Below are 21,627 nucleotides of genomic sequence, written 5' to 3' on the forward strand. Positions count from 1 at the left end.
GTTGGGTGATACTACAATCAAAGGTCATGGGTTAAGGATGAAAAGTGGAAAATTTAAGGGGAACATGAGGGGGAACTTCTTCACTCTGAGAGTGGTTAGAGTGTGGAAGGAGTTGCCAGCTAAAGTGGTGGACATGGGTTTGCTTTCAACAAGGTACAAGGATGGGAGGGGTATGGAGGATGCAGGTCAATGGGACTAGGCTGAATAGTTCAACACAAACTAGATAGGCCAAAAAGCCTGTTTTTGTGCTGTAGTGTTCTATGACTATAGCTGACTGGTCATGACCAGAGGTGTCTGAATATGTATTAACTGCAATTTAATTTAATACTCAAAGGAATTAGTAAATAGACAAATATCAGTGCATTATGGAAAAGAAAAAAACAGCAAAATAGACCAGCTAAATAATACTCAAGGCGTCGAAAACAAGCCCAATGGATAAACGCCCAGGTGCTGTCCTGTGTTTCCCCCATCCACCCTCCACCATTGTTGGAAATATATCCGTCACCAATTCAAAAAAAGATCAACCGGCCTTTAGGGGAAAAAAAACACCAAATGTCTCAAATTAACGACATAATTCTGAAACAAACGTTACATTTTGGACTATTAGTTAATCACTAAACTCCACGAAAGCCACAGTTTCTGACCACGAGCAAGACTACCCTCCCAAGGTAACCGAAGCGACGGAAGAGGCGTACCCGGCCCTCCCCGGCAGCCACCACCTGCTCCCTCACCACTCCCGTACACGAATGAGCCTTTGGTTCTCTGGTAGTCCTTATCGCTCAAGAAACCAACAAAAGAGAGAAAGGAATGGAAAGAAATAACCCTCAATCACATGAAAGGGTGACCCGCCTTAGACCGCAATCCCTCAAACCCCGAGAATGGCAGCCCGCATACTTCGCCCTCAACGCGTGAAACACAATGATCCCCATTTCGGTTCACCTTTACCCAAAGTTACTCAGGGCCGATAGGGACCCCTTCCAACCTTACCCATCAGGATCCGCATCTGCTTCTTTCCGAATAATCGAGTGAATAAGCTGGAAATGGAGAGCCCCATGGTTGTGAAGGTGGATCGCGGCCTGGTGACTGGCGCCCTGCTAAACTCGAAATGGAGGTTGGAGGCTCGGGCGGGTCCGGGAAAAAAAAAATCGAGATTCTGGCCCTTTCGTTAATGAACGTGATCGGACCTCGGGAGCGGCTCTCTACTCGAGCAAGTGCAAAGCGCCGGACCTGAAATAAAAGTCCCGATTTGAGGATTAAACGGATTTAGTGGATCTGATAACGGTCTGCAGGCTCGAACGCGGCTGACGTTTCTACTGATGATTTCCGGCCAACAATAAAGAAATGACGTCAGAAGCGGAGGTTGGAGCTGAACTTCCACGCGTTCCTTCCGGTCGGGGTGACCAACGAACGGTGACTGTCAAATGGGGACGTGGAACGTCGCCTCACCGGCGACCTTCTCAAGATGGCGTACTTCTTGTTCTATTGGCGACGTCAGCGAAGGGTTTCGGGCCGCCGTGGCTGTGCCCTGAACTGAAGGCGAACCTCGATGAGAAGTCGGATTTCCAGCGGAGGGGGAATCCAGGTGAGGAACGGGTCCAGGGGTGGGGAGACTCGTGGTCCTGAGTCAGTTGTCAAAACGCGGGCTTTGAGTTGTAGGCGTCCGTCTGAGGAGGGATGATGCTGACGGAACACTGGGGATTAAGATGCCCTTTTAGGTCTGCTCGGAGCCCGTGATTGGAAGAGGAGCGCCCTCCTCCCCCATGGGTAGTGTGCGGAGGGAGGGGGGTGCATTCTCTCTGATGTTCCCGCTTGCTTAATAGTGACTTTACTTCAAAAGTACCTCACTGGTTGTGCAGGGTCTCGATAATGTTGAAGAAGGGTGGGCCAGTTGCGAGCAAGATGATCATATAATTTAGTGATGTCCATTGAGAGATGAGTATTAGGACAATAGGGCTAAAGCTCTTCAATGTATTCTCATGGATGTCGTATGTTTGTTTTGAAAGGCTTTTTTTAATATCCCATTTACAAGACAGAATTTCTGAGCACAGCACTGAGGAGGAATCTTGATCTTTATACCAATTGCTAAGGTGAAACTGAAACCCACACTGGGTTTAAGTGCCATCAAACAGGCCCAGTGGACAAAATAAGGCTTCTTAAAGCTCCAGCAGAGTGGTTAAAATCTGACACAATCAAGGAAGAAGAAAGCACCTATTTAAGTAAAATATTGCGGATTCTGGAAATGTAAAATTAGAACTGAAAATATTGCTATTTTGTCTTAATCCATGTTATCCTCCATTTCTGTTCTCAGCAGCACTGCGCACGAAATAGTCCAGGGATTGCCATCTTTGATGTCCCTATTTATAATAATAATAACTTTCTGAAATCTGCCTGCAAGACTTCCAGCCAATATCGTTGATGCCTGTATGTTCAAAGGTTCATTTTACTGTCAAAGTATGCATGTACAATACAACTCTGATATTTGTCTTCTGCAGATAACCATGGATTACAGAAAGACCGTACATCAGCCTCCCCCCTGCATGTAAAAGAAATAAAAACCCAGAAACCACAAAATCACCCACCACCTCCCCCACAGAAATAAAAACAGCAACAATAGCGACATATCGCTACCCCCTCCCCTGCAGAAAAAAGCGACAGTAACAATCCCCGGCCCCGTCACTCACAGGAAAAAAGTGACAAAAGCAACAAATCCCCAACCCCTCCCCCACAGAAAAATCAGTTGCATAAACAATCCCCGACCCCTCACTCACAAAAGGAACAGCAACAGTAGCATCAGAACCCCTGACCCCACCCTCTCATACACAAAGAACTATTTCTACCTGCCGACTGGCCGTAAGAAAGAAAAACGTCGAAAAACCCGAAAGAGATCAATATAAAGCACAGTCCCATTGCATAAATCTCAGCACGTCGAGCAGTCCTTCCATGACTCACAGCCCATGCCTGGTCCAGACAATGAGCTCTGGCAGTTCACCCTTTCCACAAGCACCAGTGATATCCTCAACAGGGGCAACGTGCCATTCTTTGAATTGTATTTGTAACTACAAACTGATATCCTAACTATAATACCCAATAACTATTAGTCTCTTGATCTTTAATATCTCTCCCTTTACATTTGAGCTATAAAAGGTGCTTTTGCCTTGGTTAAGCCGCCACCATTATTCAGGCTGTATTATGTTTCCTTACAACAGAAGAGTGGCCATTTCAGCCCTGTTAACAATATCCCATTCCCCCACTAATTCTCCAGTTTTGCTATTCGCCTACCGAGAAGGGACAATTTAGAGTGGCCAGGAAGTCTACGAACCTGCACATATTTCAGAATTGGGTTTAATATCACTGGCATGTGTTGTGATCAATGTTCCCTCTAAGGTGTGCGTGTGTCCGCATACATCTTTTGCTACTAGCGCACAAAGGAATTTAAACTGCGCACGTTAAGTATATTTCACGATTGTACACAATCACATTTCCTTTCCTCGGTTCTGATGCGGACGGTGTTGAGTTTGCGATGATTTGTCTGCATATTTAAGAACTGGCTTATTCTGTATTTATTGAAGGAATTATTCAGTGCACACATGTTGTTGTCACTGGGCAAAAAAATTGCACAGCACAAGGTTTTTGTGCACACTAGTCATTATAAATTAGAGGGGACATTGGTCGTGAGAATTCTTTTGTGGCAGCAGTACAGTGCAATACATAATAAAAATATGATTTACAATAGAATATATAATACAGAAAAATAAAATTAATTAAGTAGTGCAAAAAGAGGGGGGGTGAATAGTGAGGTGGGTGAATTCATTATTCATTCAGAAATTGGATGGTGCAGTGGAAGAAGTGGTTCCTAAAACATTGAGTGTATGTCTTCAGGGTCCTGTACCTCCTCTTTGTTGGTAGCAGTGTGAAGAGGGCATGTCCTGGGTGAGGGGGGACTTTAATGATGAATGCCACTTTTTGGAGCATCACCTTTTGAAGATGCTCTCGGTGCTGGGGAGGCTTGTACCCATGATGGAGCTGGCTGAGTTTGCGACTGCAGTCCTGTGTAGTGGCCCCTCCATACCAGACAGTGACGCAGCCACTTAGAATGCTCTCCACTGTACATCTGTAGAAATTTACTAGTCTTTGGTGACATACCAAATCTCCTCAAATTCCTAATGAAATATTGCTGCTGTTGTGCCTTCTTGTAGTTGCATCAATATGTTGGGCCCAGGATAGATCTTCAGAGACGTTGACACCGAAATTGCTCATTCTTTCACGGATGATATTTGGTATAAGGGTGGAAATCCATGTGTTCACAGAGAAATTGCAAATTCAGCAGTGTTAGGAATTGAATGTGGGGAGCAAGATTCTCTCGCGTCTTACACAAAAGATCTAACTGTTCGTACTTACTTTGTCTGTCTGGTCATATGTCTGGTGATGCCTATGTATTCTTAAAGCCAACTAACCTCGATGCTCTTAGCATCAGAATCCAGAATCAGGCTTATTATCACTGACATATGTCATGAACTCTGCTGTTTTGTAGCAGCAGTACAGTGCAATACATAAAAATCATTGTAAATAGCAGTAAGAATATTTAAACAGAACACAGTGCAGAAAGAGAACAAAACAGTGGGGTGGTGTTTATGGGCTCAGGACCACACAGAAATCTGACGGCAGAGGGAAAGGAGCTGAAGGTGCATCTTTAGGCTCCTGTACCTTCTTGATGGTAGTGAGAAGAGGGATGTCCTGGGTGGTGAGCGTCCTTCATGATGGATGCTGCCTTCTTGAAAATGTCCTTAATGGTGGGGAGCCTCGTGCGCATGATGGAGCTGGTTGGGTCTACAGCTTTTTCCAATCCAGTGCATTGGAGCCCCCATCCCAGTCAGAATGCTCTCCACAGTACAGCTGCAGAAATTCATAAGGTTTTCTACAGTGACACATCAGACATATAAAGAAACCAGAAAAGAACTGAATTAGGAAAGCCAGGAGGGACCATGAAAAGTCCTTTGCAAGTAGGATTAAGGTGAATCCAAAGCCATTTTATATGTACACCAAGAGCAAGAGGATAACCAGGGAGAGGGTAGAACCACTCAAGGATAAAGAGGGGAACATTTGTGAAGAATGTGAGTGAGGTAAGTGAGTACTTTGATTCAGTATTTATCAGGGAAAAGAATATGGAGGTCCAGGAGTTCTTTGCTGAGGGTATAAATATGTTAGGGAATTTAGAGGTCAAGGAAGAAATGTGGGGCCACCTAATGAGTCGTAAGGTAGATGAGTCCCCAGGGCCTAATGGGATTTACCCAGGTTTATTGAAGGAGGCAAGAGACAAGATTGCTGGGGCCTTGGCCAGTATTTTTGTGTCCTCTCTAGCCACAGGTGAGGTCCCAGAAGACTGGTGAGTGGCTAATGCTGTGCCTCTATTTGAGAAGGGAAGAAAGGAAAATCCTGGGAATTATAGACCGGTGCCATTTATAGGGAAATTGCAGGAGAGGTTTCTTAGGGTAGGATATATCAGCATTTGGAAACCCATGGCAAATTAGGGAGAGCCAGCATGGCTTTGTGCTGGGCAGGTTGGGAGTTGATTGGGAGTTTTTTGACGAAGCGACAAGAGAGATTGATGAAGGTAAGGCAGTGGATGTTGTTTACATGGAGTTTAATAAGGTGTTTGACAAAGTCCCTCATGGAAGCCTAATCCTGAAAATTAAGATGCATGGGGTCCATGGGAAATTGGCTGTTAGGACTCCAAATTGGCTTGCGCATAGGGTAGTAGTTGAATGAACTTATTCGAGCGGGAGTTCCACAAGGATCTGTGCTGGGACCTCTGCTGTTTGTAATGTATATAAATAATCTGGATGAAAATGTAGATGGGTGGGTTAGTAAATTTGTAGATGATACCAAGATTGGTGGAGTTGTGGATAGTGTAGAAGACTGGCAAAGCACATAGCATGATATAGATCAGTTGCAGATATGGACAGGGAAATGGCAGATGGAATTGAACCCAGATAACAATGAGGTGTTTCACCTTAGTAGGACAAATGCAAGCAGGTAGGTCACTGGTAAGTGCAAGACACTTAACAGTTACTAAGCAGAGAGATCTCGGGATCCAGGTTCATAGCTCCATGAAATTGGCTACACAGATCAATAAGGTGGTTAAGGTGGCTTATGGAATGCTTGCTTTTGTTAGTCGAAGCATTGATCCCAGAAGTCAAGAGGTTATGTTGCAAGCTTATAAAACTGGCATGTGGCCAAGTGGTTAGGGCGTTCGTCTAGTGATCTCAAAGTCGCTGGTTCAAGCCTCAGCTGTGGCAGCGTGTTTGTGTCCTTGAGCAAGGTACTTAATCATACATCGCTCAAATGTCTGTGTGAGGAGTGGCGCCTCACACAGACTTCCAATCTGTGCCATGAAAATGCCCAACGCAGGCCTCTGTTGGTCTGAGTCGACGGTCCCTTCCCCTTCCCCCCCCTCCCCTCCCGCTTATAAAACTCTGATGAGGTGACATCTGGAGTTTTGCATACAGTTCTGATCGCCCCACTGTAGGAAGGATGTTAAGTCTTTGGAGAGGGTGTAGAAGAGGTTTATCAGGATGCTGCCTGGTTTAGAGGGCATGTGCTATCATGAGAGGCTGTCCAAACTTGGATTGTTTTCTGTGGAGCAGCAGAGCCTGAGAGGTTGATTAGATTATAAGAGGTATAGATAGGGTATCTACTCAAAAGAAAAGATACCAGGAGTATCTTTTTCCCAGGGTAGAAATGTCTAATACCAGAGGGCATGCATTGAAGGTGAGAGAGGGTAGATTCATAGGGGACATGAGGAGTAAGTTTTTGTTATTTAGAGTTGTAGATGTACTGCCTGCTATGGTGGTAGAGACAGATACATTAGAAACCTTTAGGACACGTTTAAATAGGCACATGAATGCGAGGAAGATGGAGGGATTAGCTTTTGGCGGTATCTGATTTACTTTTTAGCTAGTTCAGCACAACATTGTGGACCAAAGGGCAGGTTCCTGTGCTGTACTGTTCTATGTGACATAAGCTCTTCCTGAAGCCATCACAGTATGAAATGGCAGAGGAGGCAGGATGGGCTGAACGGGATACACTTGCTTCTATTTCGTGTGTTGCTGGAAGAAAACAAAGGATGTGGATTCAGTGGCTAAGCATCATGTAAAATAATAAAAAGGACAAATGCAAGACTGGTGCCTGATTTCTCCTCCCTTGCTTGTTTTGTCTCTCAGTCACTAGTACTAAGCTGAGTGAAATTGGAATTTGATAGTCCATGGACTGGAAAGTGATACAGAGTGCTTTAATGGTACCCAGTTCCTTCTCTCTGCTTCTTTTATTGTTATACCATCGTTGACCGATTCTTTCCATTATCTAAATTCATTACGATTCTAGATCCTGCAGTCATTTTACACTAACGAAGTCTTTGTTCCTGTGCTCCTCTTAAACTCACAGGGATTCTGTTCTTGCACTCCATTGAATTACTAGGATATTGCTTCCTAAATGCTGCTTGTACGCTGCGTCTCTGTTTCATTATCCCCATATCCACCAGGTCAGTGCCCCTCAGGATCCTGTATGTTTTCCTTTGTTCTTCTGAATTCCAGTGGATACAAGTCTAGTCTCTCTATCCTATCCTTCCTTACAAGTCAACCTTACTGTTTCAGATATTTGTTGAGCAAGCTTTCCTTGAATACTGGCACAGATAGTAGAGCTCTGCCTCACAGCATCAGAGAGGCAGGTTCAAAGTAAATTTATTATCAAAGTACAGGTATATCACCATACAGTATACTACCCTGAGATTTATTTTCTTGCAGGCATTCTCAGTCAATTTAAAGGTTTAATCTTGACTTTGGGTCCTATTTGTATGGAGTTTGCACGTTCTTCCTGTAACTATGTAGGTTTCATCTGGGTGCTCTGGTTTCTGCCCATGTCCCAAAAACATGCTGGTAGGTGGGTTAATTGACCGTTTTAAATTACCCCTATTGTGATGGTCAGTGACTGGTAGAATCTAAGGTGAATAAAACATTGTTTCTTGAATAAGTAGTCTAATATTTTATGCCATAATCCACATATAGTCTCAGCAATGTCCTATATTGCCAAAGCATAACCTTCATACTTCTGCATTCAGTTGATTTTGTAATCAGCTTTCTTCATTATTTGCTGTAGCTGCATACTAATTTTGTGTGAATCATGCCCCAGGACACCCAAATCCCTGCATATCTCAAAGCTCTGCAATCTCTCACGATTTAGATAATAAGGTACTATTAACATATAATTCTTTTCAAATATACAATATTGAACATTTCTGTTTTATATTCGTTTGCCAAAGCTTTGTTCTCTCACTTAACTCATCAAAATTCCCTTGTAGCATCTTTACATCCTCCTTGTACACAAGCTTACTTTCCCATTTTTGGTCAATGGCAAATTTAGCGACCAAATCTTTGATGCCTTCATTTGAGTTATTTATATACTTTTTGAAAAAATTGCAGCCCCCTCTCTGTGGTACTCCAACCGGCAACAACAAAAGGTATTTATTGGCTTGTTCTCTTTTTCTCCCCCTCTCAGCTAGCTAATCTTCTACCTGTGCCAATCTGTTATCTCTTATACCAGCTTCGATTTTCTGCGATAACCTTTGATGCAGCATTTTATCAAATTTTCCAGAAATTTAAGAAAAATATATCCTTTTGCTCCCTATTATTCAAGAAATGACAAGATTTTATTAAGTATATATTTTTTCTCCTTGTTGCAGATGGATTATTTGCTTTAAGATCCACCTTGAATTGACATGGAGAAGTTTGGTGTAAACTTTGGTGGTGGCCCGAGTAAGAGAGAGCTTTTGGATACCATTGAAACACAGAAGAAGCAGCTGCTCCAGTACCAGACGCGGCTGAGAGATGTTGTCCGGGCTTACAAAAGCCTCCTTAAAGAGAAAGAGGCTTTAGAAGCCAGTTTAAAAGTCCTCTCTGCATCACAGGAAGCAGATAAAAGTTTACAAACCATAGATGTTGCCAGTGCAGCCTCTGACATTGGAGATGATCAAAGCTCAGTCCATAGTGAGGATAGTTTAGGGACGGCGAATAGTGTGGACACAGCAGCTAGCTTGACAAATAGCAGCAAGGGAGAGTTAAGTAATGAAGATAGGGTCTTGGAATCAGACGTTCGAGGAAGCTCACCAAAGAGTGAGGAAGCTAACAGCTCTGAAAGTGGTATTGTGTGTGGGGAACTGCAAAACCACAGTGAAACTGATAAAAAGATGCATTTGAAAAGTCAGTTGGCAACACTGACAAATGCTTTGGCAACTGTCACACAGGAAAAATCTCGAATGGAAGCTTCTTACTTAACAGACAAGAAGAAAATGAGACAAGAGCTGGAAGACTTGACACAGAGGTTTCAAGAAGAAAACTCCAAATATGAAGCGGAAATTAAAAAAGTCCAAGAACAGCTAGCAGAGGCCAAAGCACGGATTATTACCCAGCAACATGAACGAGACCGCGAGCAGAATGACCATGCCACAATGCTTCATGAACTTCAAAAGTTGCTGCAGGAAGAGAGAGCTTTGCGTCAAGATGTTGAACTAAAACTTGAAGACACAAAGGATATGTTGACATCAAAAATTCATGCAGCAGACAGGGTAGATGACTGTGAGTCTCAAGTGAAGCATTTGAGCAAGGAGGTGGATGAAGTGAGGAATGCACTACGTCTTGCTGAAGAAGAGAAAAGAAGACCAGACCCACGTGTGCGGGAATTGGAAGAAGAAATGAATGAGACAAAAGCTCATTACCAGGCACAACTTCAGTTGGAAATGAGAAAGGTAATAGACCTCATATCAGCAAATGGCCAGAAACTGATTATTTAGGTTTCTGAAATGTGTTCATTTACTATAAACCATCATCTGCTTTTGCCACCATTGGTGTGTTTATATGGGCTTGTGGATAGCTATTACGCCCATTATAGCAAATTACCTCTGCTAACCTCTTCCTATTACTAGTTCTTACAATTCAGCAACCTGCAATGAATAGTCTTGCCAAGTCTTTGCTTTTTCTTTTAATAGACTTCCAGTTAGGTGGTTTTTCTTATTAATGCTCCCTCTCTTCTTGCTTTATTTATCTGCTCGATAGTGTTATATCCAGTGTTATATGTTTCTAATTCAACCAAGATTGAGATAATTTTTCTTTAGGTGATTTAACCCTCTTCATGATTCTTATTAACTCTTACCTAAGGCATTTCAAAGCCTTAATTTATATGTACTAAAGGTTCTTAGTACCTTTAACCTACTGATTTTATTTGTGTGTTGTGCACATATAATTTAGTTCTACCTTATTTAGTCCTGGAATTATTAAAAACTGAAGGAAACTTGTGTTATTATTTATGCCTTCCAGTTTAATTATCCATTGCCAAGATGGTGGCCTGATTTAGTGACATACACTTTGTTTTGACTTTTCTTTAACTGATTATGTTTTCTCGCTGATAACTTCTGAGGTGGACATTGATTTTAAAAAAAAATCCAACTACCAAAAATTTTAACTGATAATTCACACTCATATAAATTTTTAGTCATTGATCTGTCAAAACTGAAAATAATTGAAATATGGTCAGTTCTGATTAACCATGTCGATCAGCTACATCATAGTCCAGTTAACTTACCAATAATGATAATGTTACACTTCACCTCTGATTCTGGGAGATTTTAATGGTTTTGTTCTGAGTCAGTGCAATAGAATCAGTCATCTTCTCTATCTTTAGAATGGCTAAACTGCTTCCTGATACATCAGACATCTCAGTCTTTCATTATAGTCTTTACTGTACTGTTGCTTTCCACAGAAAAACAGTGCTTCTGCACTTAACTTCACTTGACATCTCACCTACTTACCTCTCATCTTTCAGCTTTTGTGAATTAAAGTTCCTTGCTTCTGTTCTTAGCTTATCCTTTGCTAAACCACGACATCTTTACCCATCACCCATGGACTTGCTGATTTATATTGTGCCTCAGTGTAAGTATTAATTTCAACATTAGTTTCAAATCATTCTACGTAGTCATCTGGCTTTCAGGTTTGTTAATTTACACACATCTACCCTTTTAGTTTCTCCTCGATTGGTATTGATTCCTTCAATAAGCTATTCCTTCAGTAGGCCACACTTGGGTATTTTCTGCCTCTTTAAAGATGCTCCTAACACCATTTTCTTTTTACTGGGTTGTTGGTCACTGCCGTAATACCTGTTCATACAACTTTGAATTAGGTTTTCCTTCCACTGAGTTAGGTTCCTCTGCACAGTGGAACATCTTGGTTTTTGTTTTAGTTTATCATTTCAATTTAATAGCCATCAGTCTGTTTTTATGTCCACCAAATAGAGCAATTCTTTTTCAGTAGGCTGCAATCAGCAAGAGAGGTCATTCATTGGTGTGGCAGATTGGGTTTTAACAAGAGCTCTGGTGCTTTTGGCTCTTTTTAGTGGGCTGTAATCAGCGTGAGAGGTCGTTCATTGGTGACACAGCACAAGATTTAAAAAGAGCTCCAGTGCTTTTGGCTCTTTTTGGCGGGCTACAATCAGAGCAGGGCCAATAAAAAGAAGGGAGTTATAAGTGGGACATGGGGCGGCCATTGTTGGAATATGGCCAGTGTTAGAATGGTCAGGTTTTGACAAGCACAGGCAGGGGTTCTAAGTAAGTTTCTGGTAAGTTTTTTTTCTGTTACTACATAGCTAGTGCACTGAGAGTGGGTTCGGAGTAGGTGGTATGTACTTTGTGTGAGATGTGGGAACTGTTGGAGACGTCCAGTCTCCCTGATAACTACATCTGCATGAAGTACACTGAATTGCAGCTCCTGACAGACCATGTCAAGGAACTGGAGCTGCAGCTGGATGACCTTCAGCTGATATGGGAAAATGCGATAGGGATAAATAGGACCTTCAGGGAGGTAGTCACCCCCAGGTTGCAGGAGGCAGGTGCGTGGGTGACTGTCAGGGGAAGGAAAGGGAATAGACAGCCAGTGCAGAGTACCTCTGTGGCCATTCCCCTCAATAATAAGAATACTGCTGGGGGGATGACCTACCAGGAGTACAGTACTGATAAGGGATTCCATAGTTAGAAAGCAGATTCTGTGGACATGAAAGAGACACCCGACGGTATGTTGCCTCCCAGATGCCAAGATCAGGGACGTCTCGGATCAGGTCCACAGCTTCCTAAAGGGGGAGGGTGAACATCTGGAATTAGTGCCAACGACATAGGTAGGAAAAGGGAGGAGGTCCTGAAAAGAGAATATAGTGAGTGAGGCAGAAAGCTGAAACGCAGGACCTTCAGGGTAGTAATCGCCGGATTACTGTCTGTGCTACATGCCAGTGACATGCGTTGGCAGATGAATGAGTGGCTGAATAATTGGTGCAGGGGACAAGGTTTCAGATTTCTGGATCATTGGGATCTCTTCTGGGGTAAGTAAACCTGTACAATATAGGCGGGTTACACCTGAACCCGAAAGGGACCAGTATCCTTGCAGGCGGGTTTACTGGATCTGTTGGGAAGGGTTTAAGCGAATTTGGCAGGAGACGGGAATTGGAGTGATAGGGCTGAGGATGGGACAGTTGGTAAACAACTTGAAGCAGTGTATGGTGAGACTGTGAGGAAGGACAGGCAGATGATAGGGCAAAAATGCAGTCAGTGAGATGAGTTAAAAGTGTAACAGTGGACCAAAATATAAAAGTGATGCAATACAGGGCTAACGGTGTTATATTTGAATGCAAGCAGTATATGGAATAAGGTAGATGATCTTGCAGTGCAGTTTGAGATTAGCAGGTGTGATGTTGTGGGAATTGTGGTTGAAAGAAGATCATGGTTGGGAGCTTAACATCCGAGGATATACATTGTATCGAAAGGACAGGCAGGAGGGCAGAGGAGGTGGGGTGGCTCTGTTGGTAAAAAATGAAATCAAATCCTTAGAGAGAGGTGATATAGGATTGGAAGATGGAGAATCGTGTAGGTCGAGCTAAGAAACTGCAAGGGTAGAAAGACACTGATGGGAGTCATACAGTATATGCCTCGAAAGAGTAGCCAGGATGTGGAATACAAATTACAACATAAGTTAAAAAGAAGGCAAGTAAAAAGGGTAATGTTTTCATAGGAATCATGGGGGATTTCAATATGCAGGTAGATTGGGACAATCAGGTTGGTGCTGGATCCCAAGAGATGGAATTTGTAGAATGTCTACAAGATAGCTTTTCAAAGTGGTTTGTGGTTGAGCCCACTCAGGGAACAGATTAGGTGTTATGTAATTACACAATTGGTTAGGGACCTTTAGGTAAAGGAACCCTTAGGAGGCAGTGATAATAATATGATACAATTCACTCTGCAGTTTGAGAAGGAGAAGCTGAAATCAGATGTGTCAGTATTACAGTGGAGTAAAGGGAATTACAGAGGCGGGGAGAGGAGCTGGTCAAAGTTGATTGGAGGGGGCCTCTAGTAGGAATGATGACAGAACAGCAGTGGATGGTCTTTCTGGGGGAATTTTGGAAGGAGCAGAAAAGATACATCTCAAAGATGAAGTATTCTAAATGGAGAATGAGGGAACTGTGGCTGAGAAGGGAAGTCAAAGATAGCATAAAAGCAAAAGAGAGAGCTTATAATATTGCTAAAATTATTGGGAAGATAGAGGATTGGGAAGCTTTTAATAACCAATGGAAGGCAATTGAAAAAGCCATAAAGAGAGAAAAGATAAAATATGAATGAAAGCTAGCCAATAATATAAAATAGATTACATAGTTCTTAAAGACTAAAAGGAGGCTAAAGTGGATATCGACCCGCTGAAAGAAAACTGGGAGATCCTGCTTGTTCTGGTGGACGGAGTGTAGGTGCCCAGCGAAGCGGTCTCCCAATCTACATCATGTCTCACCAATACACAAGAGACAGGAGGCCACACTGGGAGCACCAAACACAGTATCTGACCCCAATAGACTCACAGGTGAAATGTCGCCTCATCTGGAAGGACTGTTTGGGGCCCTGATTGATAGTTAAAGAGGAGGTGTAGGGGCAGGTGAATCATTTGTTTTGCTTGCAAGGATTAGTGCCAGGAGAGAGATCAGTGGGGAGGGACGAATGGACAAGGGAGTCACATAGGGAGCGTCCACCAGAACAAGAGGGACCTCACAGTGGCCACCCATTTTAATTCTACTTCCCATTCCCGTTCCGATATGTCCATCGATGGCCTCCTCCACTGTTGGGATAAAGCCACACTTAGGTTGGAGGAACAACACCTTATATTCCGTTTGGGTAGCCTCCAACCTGGTGGCATGAACATCAATTTATCAAATTTCCAGTAATGCCTCCACACACCCCCCTTCACCATTTCCCATCCCCTTGTCCCTCTCTCATGTTATCTACTTGCCTGCCCATCGCCTCCCTCTGGTGCTCCTCCTCCCCACCCCTTTCTTCTTTCTTCATGGTTTTCTGTTTCTTTCACCAATCACTTTCCTGCCTCTTTGCTTCATCCCTTCCCCTCCAAGTTTCACCTATCGCCTGATGTTTCTCTCTCCCCTCCCTCCACCTTTCAAATCTACTTCTCAGCTGTTTTTTCTCCAGTCCTGCCCAAAACATCGACTGCACTTTTTTCCATAGATGTTGCCTGGCCTACTGAGTTCCTCCAGCATTTTGTGTGTGTTGCTCAGATTTTCAGCATCTGCAGATTTTCTCTTGTTTGTGATTTTTTTACACCTTTACCTTCCCCTTCCTACTCTCTGAATTCCGTAGGGATCATTCCCTCTGTGATTCCCTTATCCGTGTGCCCCTTCCAGCTAATCTCCCTTCCGACCCTCATCTCTGCAAGCAGCCAAAGTGCTACACCTGCCAGTTCACCTCCTCCCTCACCTCCATTCAGAGCCCCAAACAGTCCTTCCAGGTGAGACAACACTTCACCTGTGAATCAGCTGGGGCTGTCTGTCACACCTAGTGATACCAGTGCAGCCTCCTCTACATTGGTGAGACCCGTCGTAAGTTGGGAGTCCATTTCATCAAGTACATCCGCTCCATTCTCAAAAAGTGGGACTCCCAGTGGCCAAACATTTTAATTCAGGTTCCCACTCCCGTTCTGACATGTCAGTCCATGGCCTCCTCTTGTGCCACCTCAAGGTGGAGGAGCACCACTTTATATTTCATCTGGATTGCCTCTGACGGCATGAATATTGATTTCTCCTTCCAGTGGGGGAAAAAATTTCCATCCCCCTCCCCACTCTGGCCTCTTACCTCTTCTCAATTGCTTATCACCTTTCCCTGGTACCCCTCCTACCCTTTCTCCCATGGTCCACTTGCCTCCCCTATCAGATTCCTTTCTCTCCAGCCCTTTACCTTACCCACCCACCTAGCTTCGCCTGTCAGCTTCTATCCTCCATCCCTCCCCCTTCCTTTCCAGTCCTGAAGAAGCATCTCGGCCAAAACATCAACTGTTTGTTCATTTCTATGGATGCTGCCTGAGTTCCTTCAACATTTTGTGTATTTTGCAAAGGATTTTTTTTCATTTTTGTCTCTGGTCTTTGTGCACATCCACTATGCTTATTTCAATACTCAAAATCTGTAAGGTTAAACTTCAGCATCCTTTAGTGTTATCACACTTTTGGTAAATAAAGGCTGTATAACACTTTTACTTTCATTACCAGCTAAAGAACAGGAAAAAACTCTCGCTGAAAATTGTACTGCAACTAAGTAAAATTTTATGCATGTCTTACCAGTAACATTTCTGACAGATTCTGAAAAGAAATCAATTTATTAATCTCCTTTTTATGTTACATTCTATGTTATATTTTTATGTATTTTGTATTTTTCTTAAGACTATCTTCCTTCACTCCCTGTGCTCAGGCTGCTCAGGCCCAGGAACAGCTACATCATTTCTCTCAGATGGAGGAGGAACGCGTTGCAAATTTGGAAAACCGAGTCTCTGAACTTTCTGAGCTTGTGGGCACGTACGATAAGGGTAAGCAGAATGACAAGATGACAATTCACAAACTGAAAGAACGAATAATACAATTGGACATGGAGAACAAGACATTGGCCAATGCTGCATCCAACAGAACCTCATTGGATCTAATCATTGATGAATCTAATCTGGATGTGAATATTTTAAGAGACAAAATGGAAAAACTGAAGAAACTGTTGGCACTGGCAGTCCGGAAATCACAGGCACCCTTAGACATGGAGAAACTTTGTGAAGTTGATTCAACAGATACAACCGAAACATCAGATGGAGAGAAAGCTTCTGTTTTCTATTATCAACATGAGTTGAAACAACTGAAGGAAGAATTTGAACGGTATAAGACGAGGGCTCAAGTTGTACTCAAAAATAAAAATGCTAAAGATGGTAATACAACCAAAGAGTTGGAGAGTTTGCGTGAGGAGCTGGCAGAGTTGAAGGAGAAGTACATCACCCTCCGCCTTGCATGTGATGAAATGGAGGCCAAGCACAAAAATGACAATGAAGCAAATAAACAGTATATAGCCCAACTCCAAACAGCTCATAAGAAAGAACTGGAAAAGGTTGAGATCCAGTATCATGAAAGAATTATTAAATTGGAAGAAGAAATGCACAAACAAAGAGACAGAGCTCTTGCGGTCCTAGCAGAGAAAGACCGGGAGACTGAAACTTTACGCTTAGGCTCCAGTGGGCTATTGAGTCACAACAACTTTGTTGAAAGCAAGATTTGGTCTGATGGGGATAGTCCTCAGAATGAAGATGATCTTCAGGGAGATTTTTGTCAAGATATCGTGAAGCAGACTGCTAAATTTTCTGGACCTAATGAACCTACTTTTCTTCACTTTGCGGAGCAGCTGGCTCGAAAGGAGCTTGAGGTCACAACACTAAGGAAGCAGAAGCACCAAATGGAAGCCGTAGTTCATCAGCTGGAGGACAGTCTCCTGATGGAGAAAGAAAGACATAAAGAAGATGTTGAAGTTCTCCAAGATGAGGTACAGAAACACCTCAGGGACAAAAAGCGAGAAGGAGCCAACCTGGAATATGTGAAAAATGTGATCTACAGGTTCCTGACCTTGCCTGATGCTCTGGGGCGCCAGCAGACACTGACTGCCATTCTCACCGTTCTGCATTTCAGTCCTCAGGAGAAGCAGAGTGTGATGAAGCAGCAAGCCACCAGTTGGTGGAGTTCTGGGAAAAGATGATCTGTGCAATATTTGTTATCTTTTGTCTGTCCTTTGATTCCAATTTCCACTTTTTACAAGTCATTGATATTGACAGATTTGTGCTAGGCCAGTTATGGTTTTGTAAGCTCAACCTTGGTATCATTGCCATTAACCTGAAAATAAAACTTTCAAGATCACTTCTACTGTCCAACCTAGTGATAGTTGTATATTTACAATGATGGAATGTTTTGTAGACTGGTTCATATCTCTGGGCAGCAATTTTAGGAGGATTAAAGAAATGAACCTTACAGGAAATAAGAGAAAACAAGTTCTTTTAAGCTTTTAATGGCAACATTATCTTCATAATATCTGCTTCAAACGCTAGTGCCAAAAAGCTTTGTCCTGTGAAATACACTTTATTAGTTGCCAATGCAGTTCTTATTATAAAATAGAATGATCAGTAACTCTCTGACTTTTCCATTTTATTCACTGGATGCATAGATTTTGTTCCTGTGCCCTTTAAACAATATGAGCAAATTGTTCACCTGCAGTTGAACTTTTGTTGTGAATAATAAGTGCCAGTAATTATTTGCTCAAAGAACACTGTCTAAGTTGGGTCAATTCTAATTAAAGAAAGATTGGGAATTTTCACCTTTTTAGGATTTCACTCCGTGGTTTAATTAATGCTGTCTGATTATCTGTGGAAAAGTTAGGAAGCCAGACATGAGAATCCTGAGCAAAGGTGAAATGGCAAAATATGAATCAATTGTTGATGTGGGTCTTGCCTTAGGACATTTTACAAAATTATATGGCTGATTTTCAGATGCACCATAAAAAGAAAAAATCATAGCATCTTGCAGACTGGAAGTTGTTATTCAGTCAAGGGGCTCAGGTATGAGATGACTACCCTTTACAATATTTCTCATGATTTTTGGCATTGTTAGTAAAGTTCATGGTACTGTAGTCTATTTGACTTTAGAATAATCGATGGATTTACCATTTTGCATTATGTTCTCAACAAATATAGAGAAGATCATAGAAGCACGAACAGGTGAAGGTCATACAACCCTTTGCGCCTGCTCTGCCATTCACTTAAGATAATGGCCAAATCAAATTTTCTCATGTCTACTTGCCTGCCCTGGGAAGTTGACTGGTGAAAGAGGTAAAGGGCTGGAGGAGGGGAAGTCTGATTGGGGGGGGGGGCAGAAGACTATGGAAAGGGATGAAGGAGAAGCACCAGGGATGAGTGATGTGCAGGTAAGGAGATAAGGTGAGAGGAAACAGGAAAGGGGAACGGCGAATGAGGGTGGGGGGGAATAGCTACTGGAAGTTCGAGAAAAGCATGTCATATGCCTTCTTTACTACCACATTCAGGAAAGTTGGAATTTGCACCCCAAGATCCATCTGCACGTGAATACTCCTAAGGATCCCGCCATGTACTCCATGCTTTCCAGTGGCATTTAACCTCCCAAAATGTATCACCTCACACTTGTCCAGATTAAGTTCCATCCATTATTTTTTGCCCAAATTTCCAACTAATCTATAATCATATATATGATGGTCTTGCTCTATACAGCTCATTTTTCATGTCATCTTCAAACATACTGATCAGCACACATATATTTTCACCCAGATCATTTTTATATAAGAAAAACAACAGAGTTCACGACACTGATTCTTCAGAAACACCACTGGTTACAGACCCCCAGTCAGAAAATACCCCGAATCTATAATCCACTCTTCTATAGCCAAGCCAATTTACCAACTTCCCATGGATCTCGTCAGACATGATCTGGATCAGCCTGTCGTGAAGGACATAGCCAAATCCTTTATAAATTCCATGTAGACAACACTCACTCCCCTACCCTCAACAATTATTTTCCTTCTTTATAAAACTCAAATCAAATATGTGAGACAGAACCTCCACCAGACTATACTTAGCTCCATGCATTTAAGTCCACATGTTTGGCTCTGGTTGCCTCATTATAGGAAGGATGTGGAAGTGTGGTTTACCAGGATTAGAGAACATATGAGGATAGGTTGAGTGAGGTATGGTTTTTCTCTTTGGAGTGTAGGAGGATGAGAGGAGACTTGATAGAGATGATAAGAGATTGGACAGCCAGTGTCTTTTTACCAGGGAATGGCTAACGTGAGAGGGCATACTTTAAAGGTGATTAAAAAAACAACAGGGTGATGTCAGAGGTAGTTTTGTTTTTATAAAGAGAGTGGTAAGTGCAAGAAACACACTGCTAGGGGTGGTGGTAGAGGCAGATACACAAGAGATTCTTAGATCAGCACATGGATGAAAGAAAAATGGAGGACTGTGTGGGAGCAACACACACAAAATGCTGGGGGATCTCGGCAGCCCAGGCAGCATCTAGGAAAAGAATACAGCTGATGTTTTGGGCTGAAACATCGATTGTATGCTTTTCCTAGATGCTGCCTGGCCTGCTGAGTTCCTCCAGCATTTTGTGTGTGTTGCTCTGATTTCCAGCATCTGCAGATTTTCTCTTGTTTGTGATTGGGCTATGTGTGAGGATTAGATTGATTTTGGAGTTGGTTAAAAGGTCTGCACAATATCATGGACCAAAGGGCCCATACTGTGCTATACTGTTCTATGTGACCTAAAAACCTTTCCACTGATTCTCCTATAAGATATAAGGCTCACTCACAATACGCTGGAGGAACTCAGCAGGTCAGGCAGCATCCGTGGAAACGATCAGTCAACGTTTTGGGCCGGAACCCTTCGTCAGGACTGTAGAGGGAAGGGGCAGAGGCCCTATAAAGAAGGTGGGGGGAGGGTGGAAAGGAGAAGGCTGGTAGGTTCCAGGTGAAAAACCAGTAATTTGAAAGACAAAGGGCTGGGGGAGGGGAAGCAGGGAGGTGATAGGAAAGGTGAAGCAGGAATAGGGGAAATCACAATGAGTAGTAGAAGGAGGCGTAACCATGAGGGAGGTGATAGGCAGCTGGGGGATGGGGCAGAGTGAAATAGGGATAGAGGAAGGGAATTACCGGAAGTTGGAGAATTCTATGTTCATACCAGGGGGCTGGAGACTACCTAGACAGCATATGAGGTGTTGCTCCTCCAACCTGAGTTTAGCCTCATCATGGCATACATGGCCTCATCAGTAGAGGAGATCCTGTCTGTTGTGGCAGATGGAGCGGAGGTGCTCGACGAAGTGGTCCCCCAATCTGCGTTGCGTTTCACCGATGTAGAGGAGGCCGCACCGGGAGCACCAGATGCAATAGATGACCCCAACAGACTCACAAGTGAAGTTTGAAGATATAAGGCTCGCCAGCCTATGACTTTCTGGCTTGGCCCACTTGTCTTCCTTAAGCAAAAAAAAATCATTGGCTGTTCTCTGCTCTTCTAGTACCTTGCCTCTGGGTTTTGAGCATGGAAAAGAGATTTTTTTTTTGAAAAGATGACCCAGAGGATTGACAAGGGTAAGACAGTGGATGTTTTCTATGTCAACTCAGGTCCCATCTGGCAGGTTAGTCAGGAAGGCTAAAACATGGTACACAGCACAAGCTAACCAACTGGATACAAAATTGGATTGGTAGTAGGAAGTAGAGGTTAATAGTGAAGGATTGCTTTTCAGATTGGAGGCCTATGAGTGGTGTGCTACAGGGATTGTGCTACGTCCCCTATTGTTTGTCATGCATTTCGTTAAATCGAGCAGGATTTTCACAGTAAATGGCAGAGCCTTAAGAGAGTATTGCAGAACAGAGAGACATAGAAAAATTTCCTGAAATGGTGACAAGTTGGTGAAGAAGGCACACGATTTTTGCTTACCGTCAATGAAACGTTAGACTGCACTTAAATATTGTGTGCTGTTCTAGTCATCATGTTATAAAGGATGTGATTAAGCTAGAGAGGGTGCAGAAAGATTCAGAACTAGATGACTTGATTTAATGTGGTCAGATTGGATTAATAGGGCAAACACAAGGAAATCTGCAGATGCTGGAAATTCAAACAACACACATCAAAGTTGCTGGTGAACGCAGCAATAGGGACTGTTTTTCCTGGGGTAGGGTGGCTTGCTGTTTACACTGAAGAGATTTATAGAATTATGAGAGGTATATATGGTGTTCTGGACTCCTTTTTTCCAAGGCTAAGGTATTCTAGAACTAGGAAGCATAGGTTTGTGAGAGAGGAAAAATTTAAAGGAGATCTGAGAGAAGTTTTTTTTTGCACAGAGGTTATTGAGTATATGAGGCAAGAATAATTAAAACATTAAAAAAGTTTGTATAGGTTTTATGGATAGGAAGAGATAAGGATATGAGCCAACCTTAGGCAAATAAGAAAAACAAGATGGGTATTTTGGTTGGCCATTTCTATGCTGGATAACTCTAATTATAATATCAGGGATAATTTTAAGAATATCATAATTTCCCTGCAAAATTCCATTTCAGATTCAATGTCTTCAATATATAATTTCTTTAAGAAAACTTCATTAAGTCTGACACACTTTGCTTTTTATAAAATTTGATATTGATCATTGACCATGTCCAAAAGTTCAAAACTCAAA

At 42.7% G+C, this 21,627-nt stretch overlaps 2 protein-coding genes across 2 annotated transcripts in view; one reads left to right on the forward strand and one right to left on the reverse strand.

The window, feature by feature from the left end:
• Positions 1–1,662, reverse strand: part of LOC140186906 (ADP-ribosylation factor 4) — a 28,662-nt gene extending 27,000 nt beyond the window's left edge. The window contains exon 1 of the mRNA XM_072241667.1: positions 988–1,662. Coding sequence (XP_072097768.1) covers positions 988–1,054 — 67 coding nt within the window. The 5' untranslated portion in view covers positions 1,055–1,662. The remainder of the gene's footprint in view (positions 1–987) is intronic.
• gcc1 (GRIP and coiled-coil domain containing 1) lies at positions 1,383–17,306 on the forward strand. The gene is made up of 3 exons (XM_072241666.1): positions 1,383–1,582; positions 8,735–9,796; positions 15,821–17,306. The coding sequence occupies exons 2-3, from the start codon at positions 8,771–8,773 to the stop codon at positions 17,132–17,134; spliced, it is 2,340 nt and encodes a 779-aa protein (XP_072097767.1). The 5' UTR covers positions 1,383–1,582; positions 8,735–8,770; the 3' UTR covers positions 17,135–17,306.
• Positions 17,307–21,627: the final 4,321 nt, after the last annotated feature.

This window comes from Mobula birostris, chromosome 23 (assembly GCF_030028105.1).
Source record: "Mobula birostris isolate sMobBir1 chromosome 23, sMobBir1.hap1, whole genome shotgun sequence".
Taxonomy (NCBI): domain Eukaryota; kingdom Metazoa; phylum Chordata; class Chondrichthyes; order Myliobatiformes; family Myliobatidae; genus Mobula; species Mobula birostris.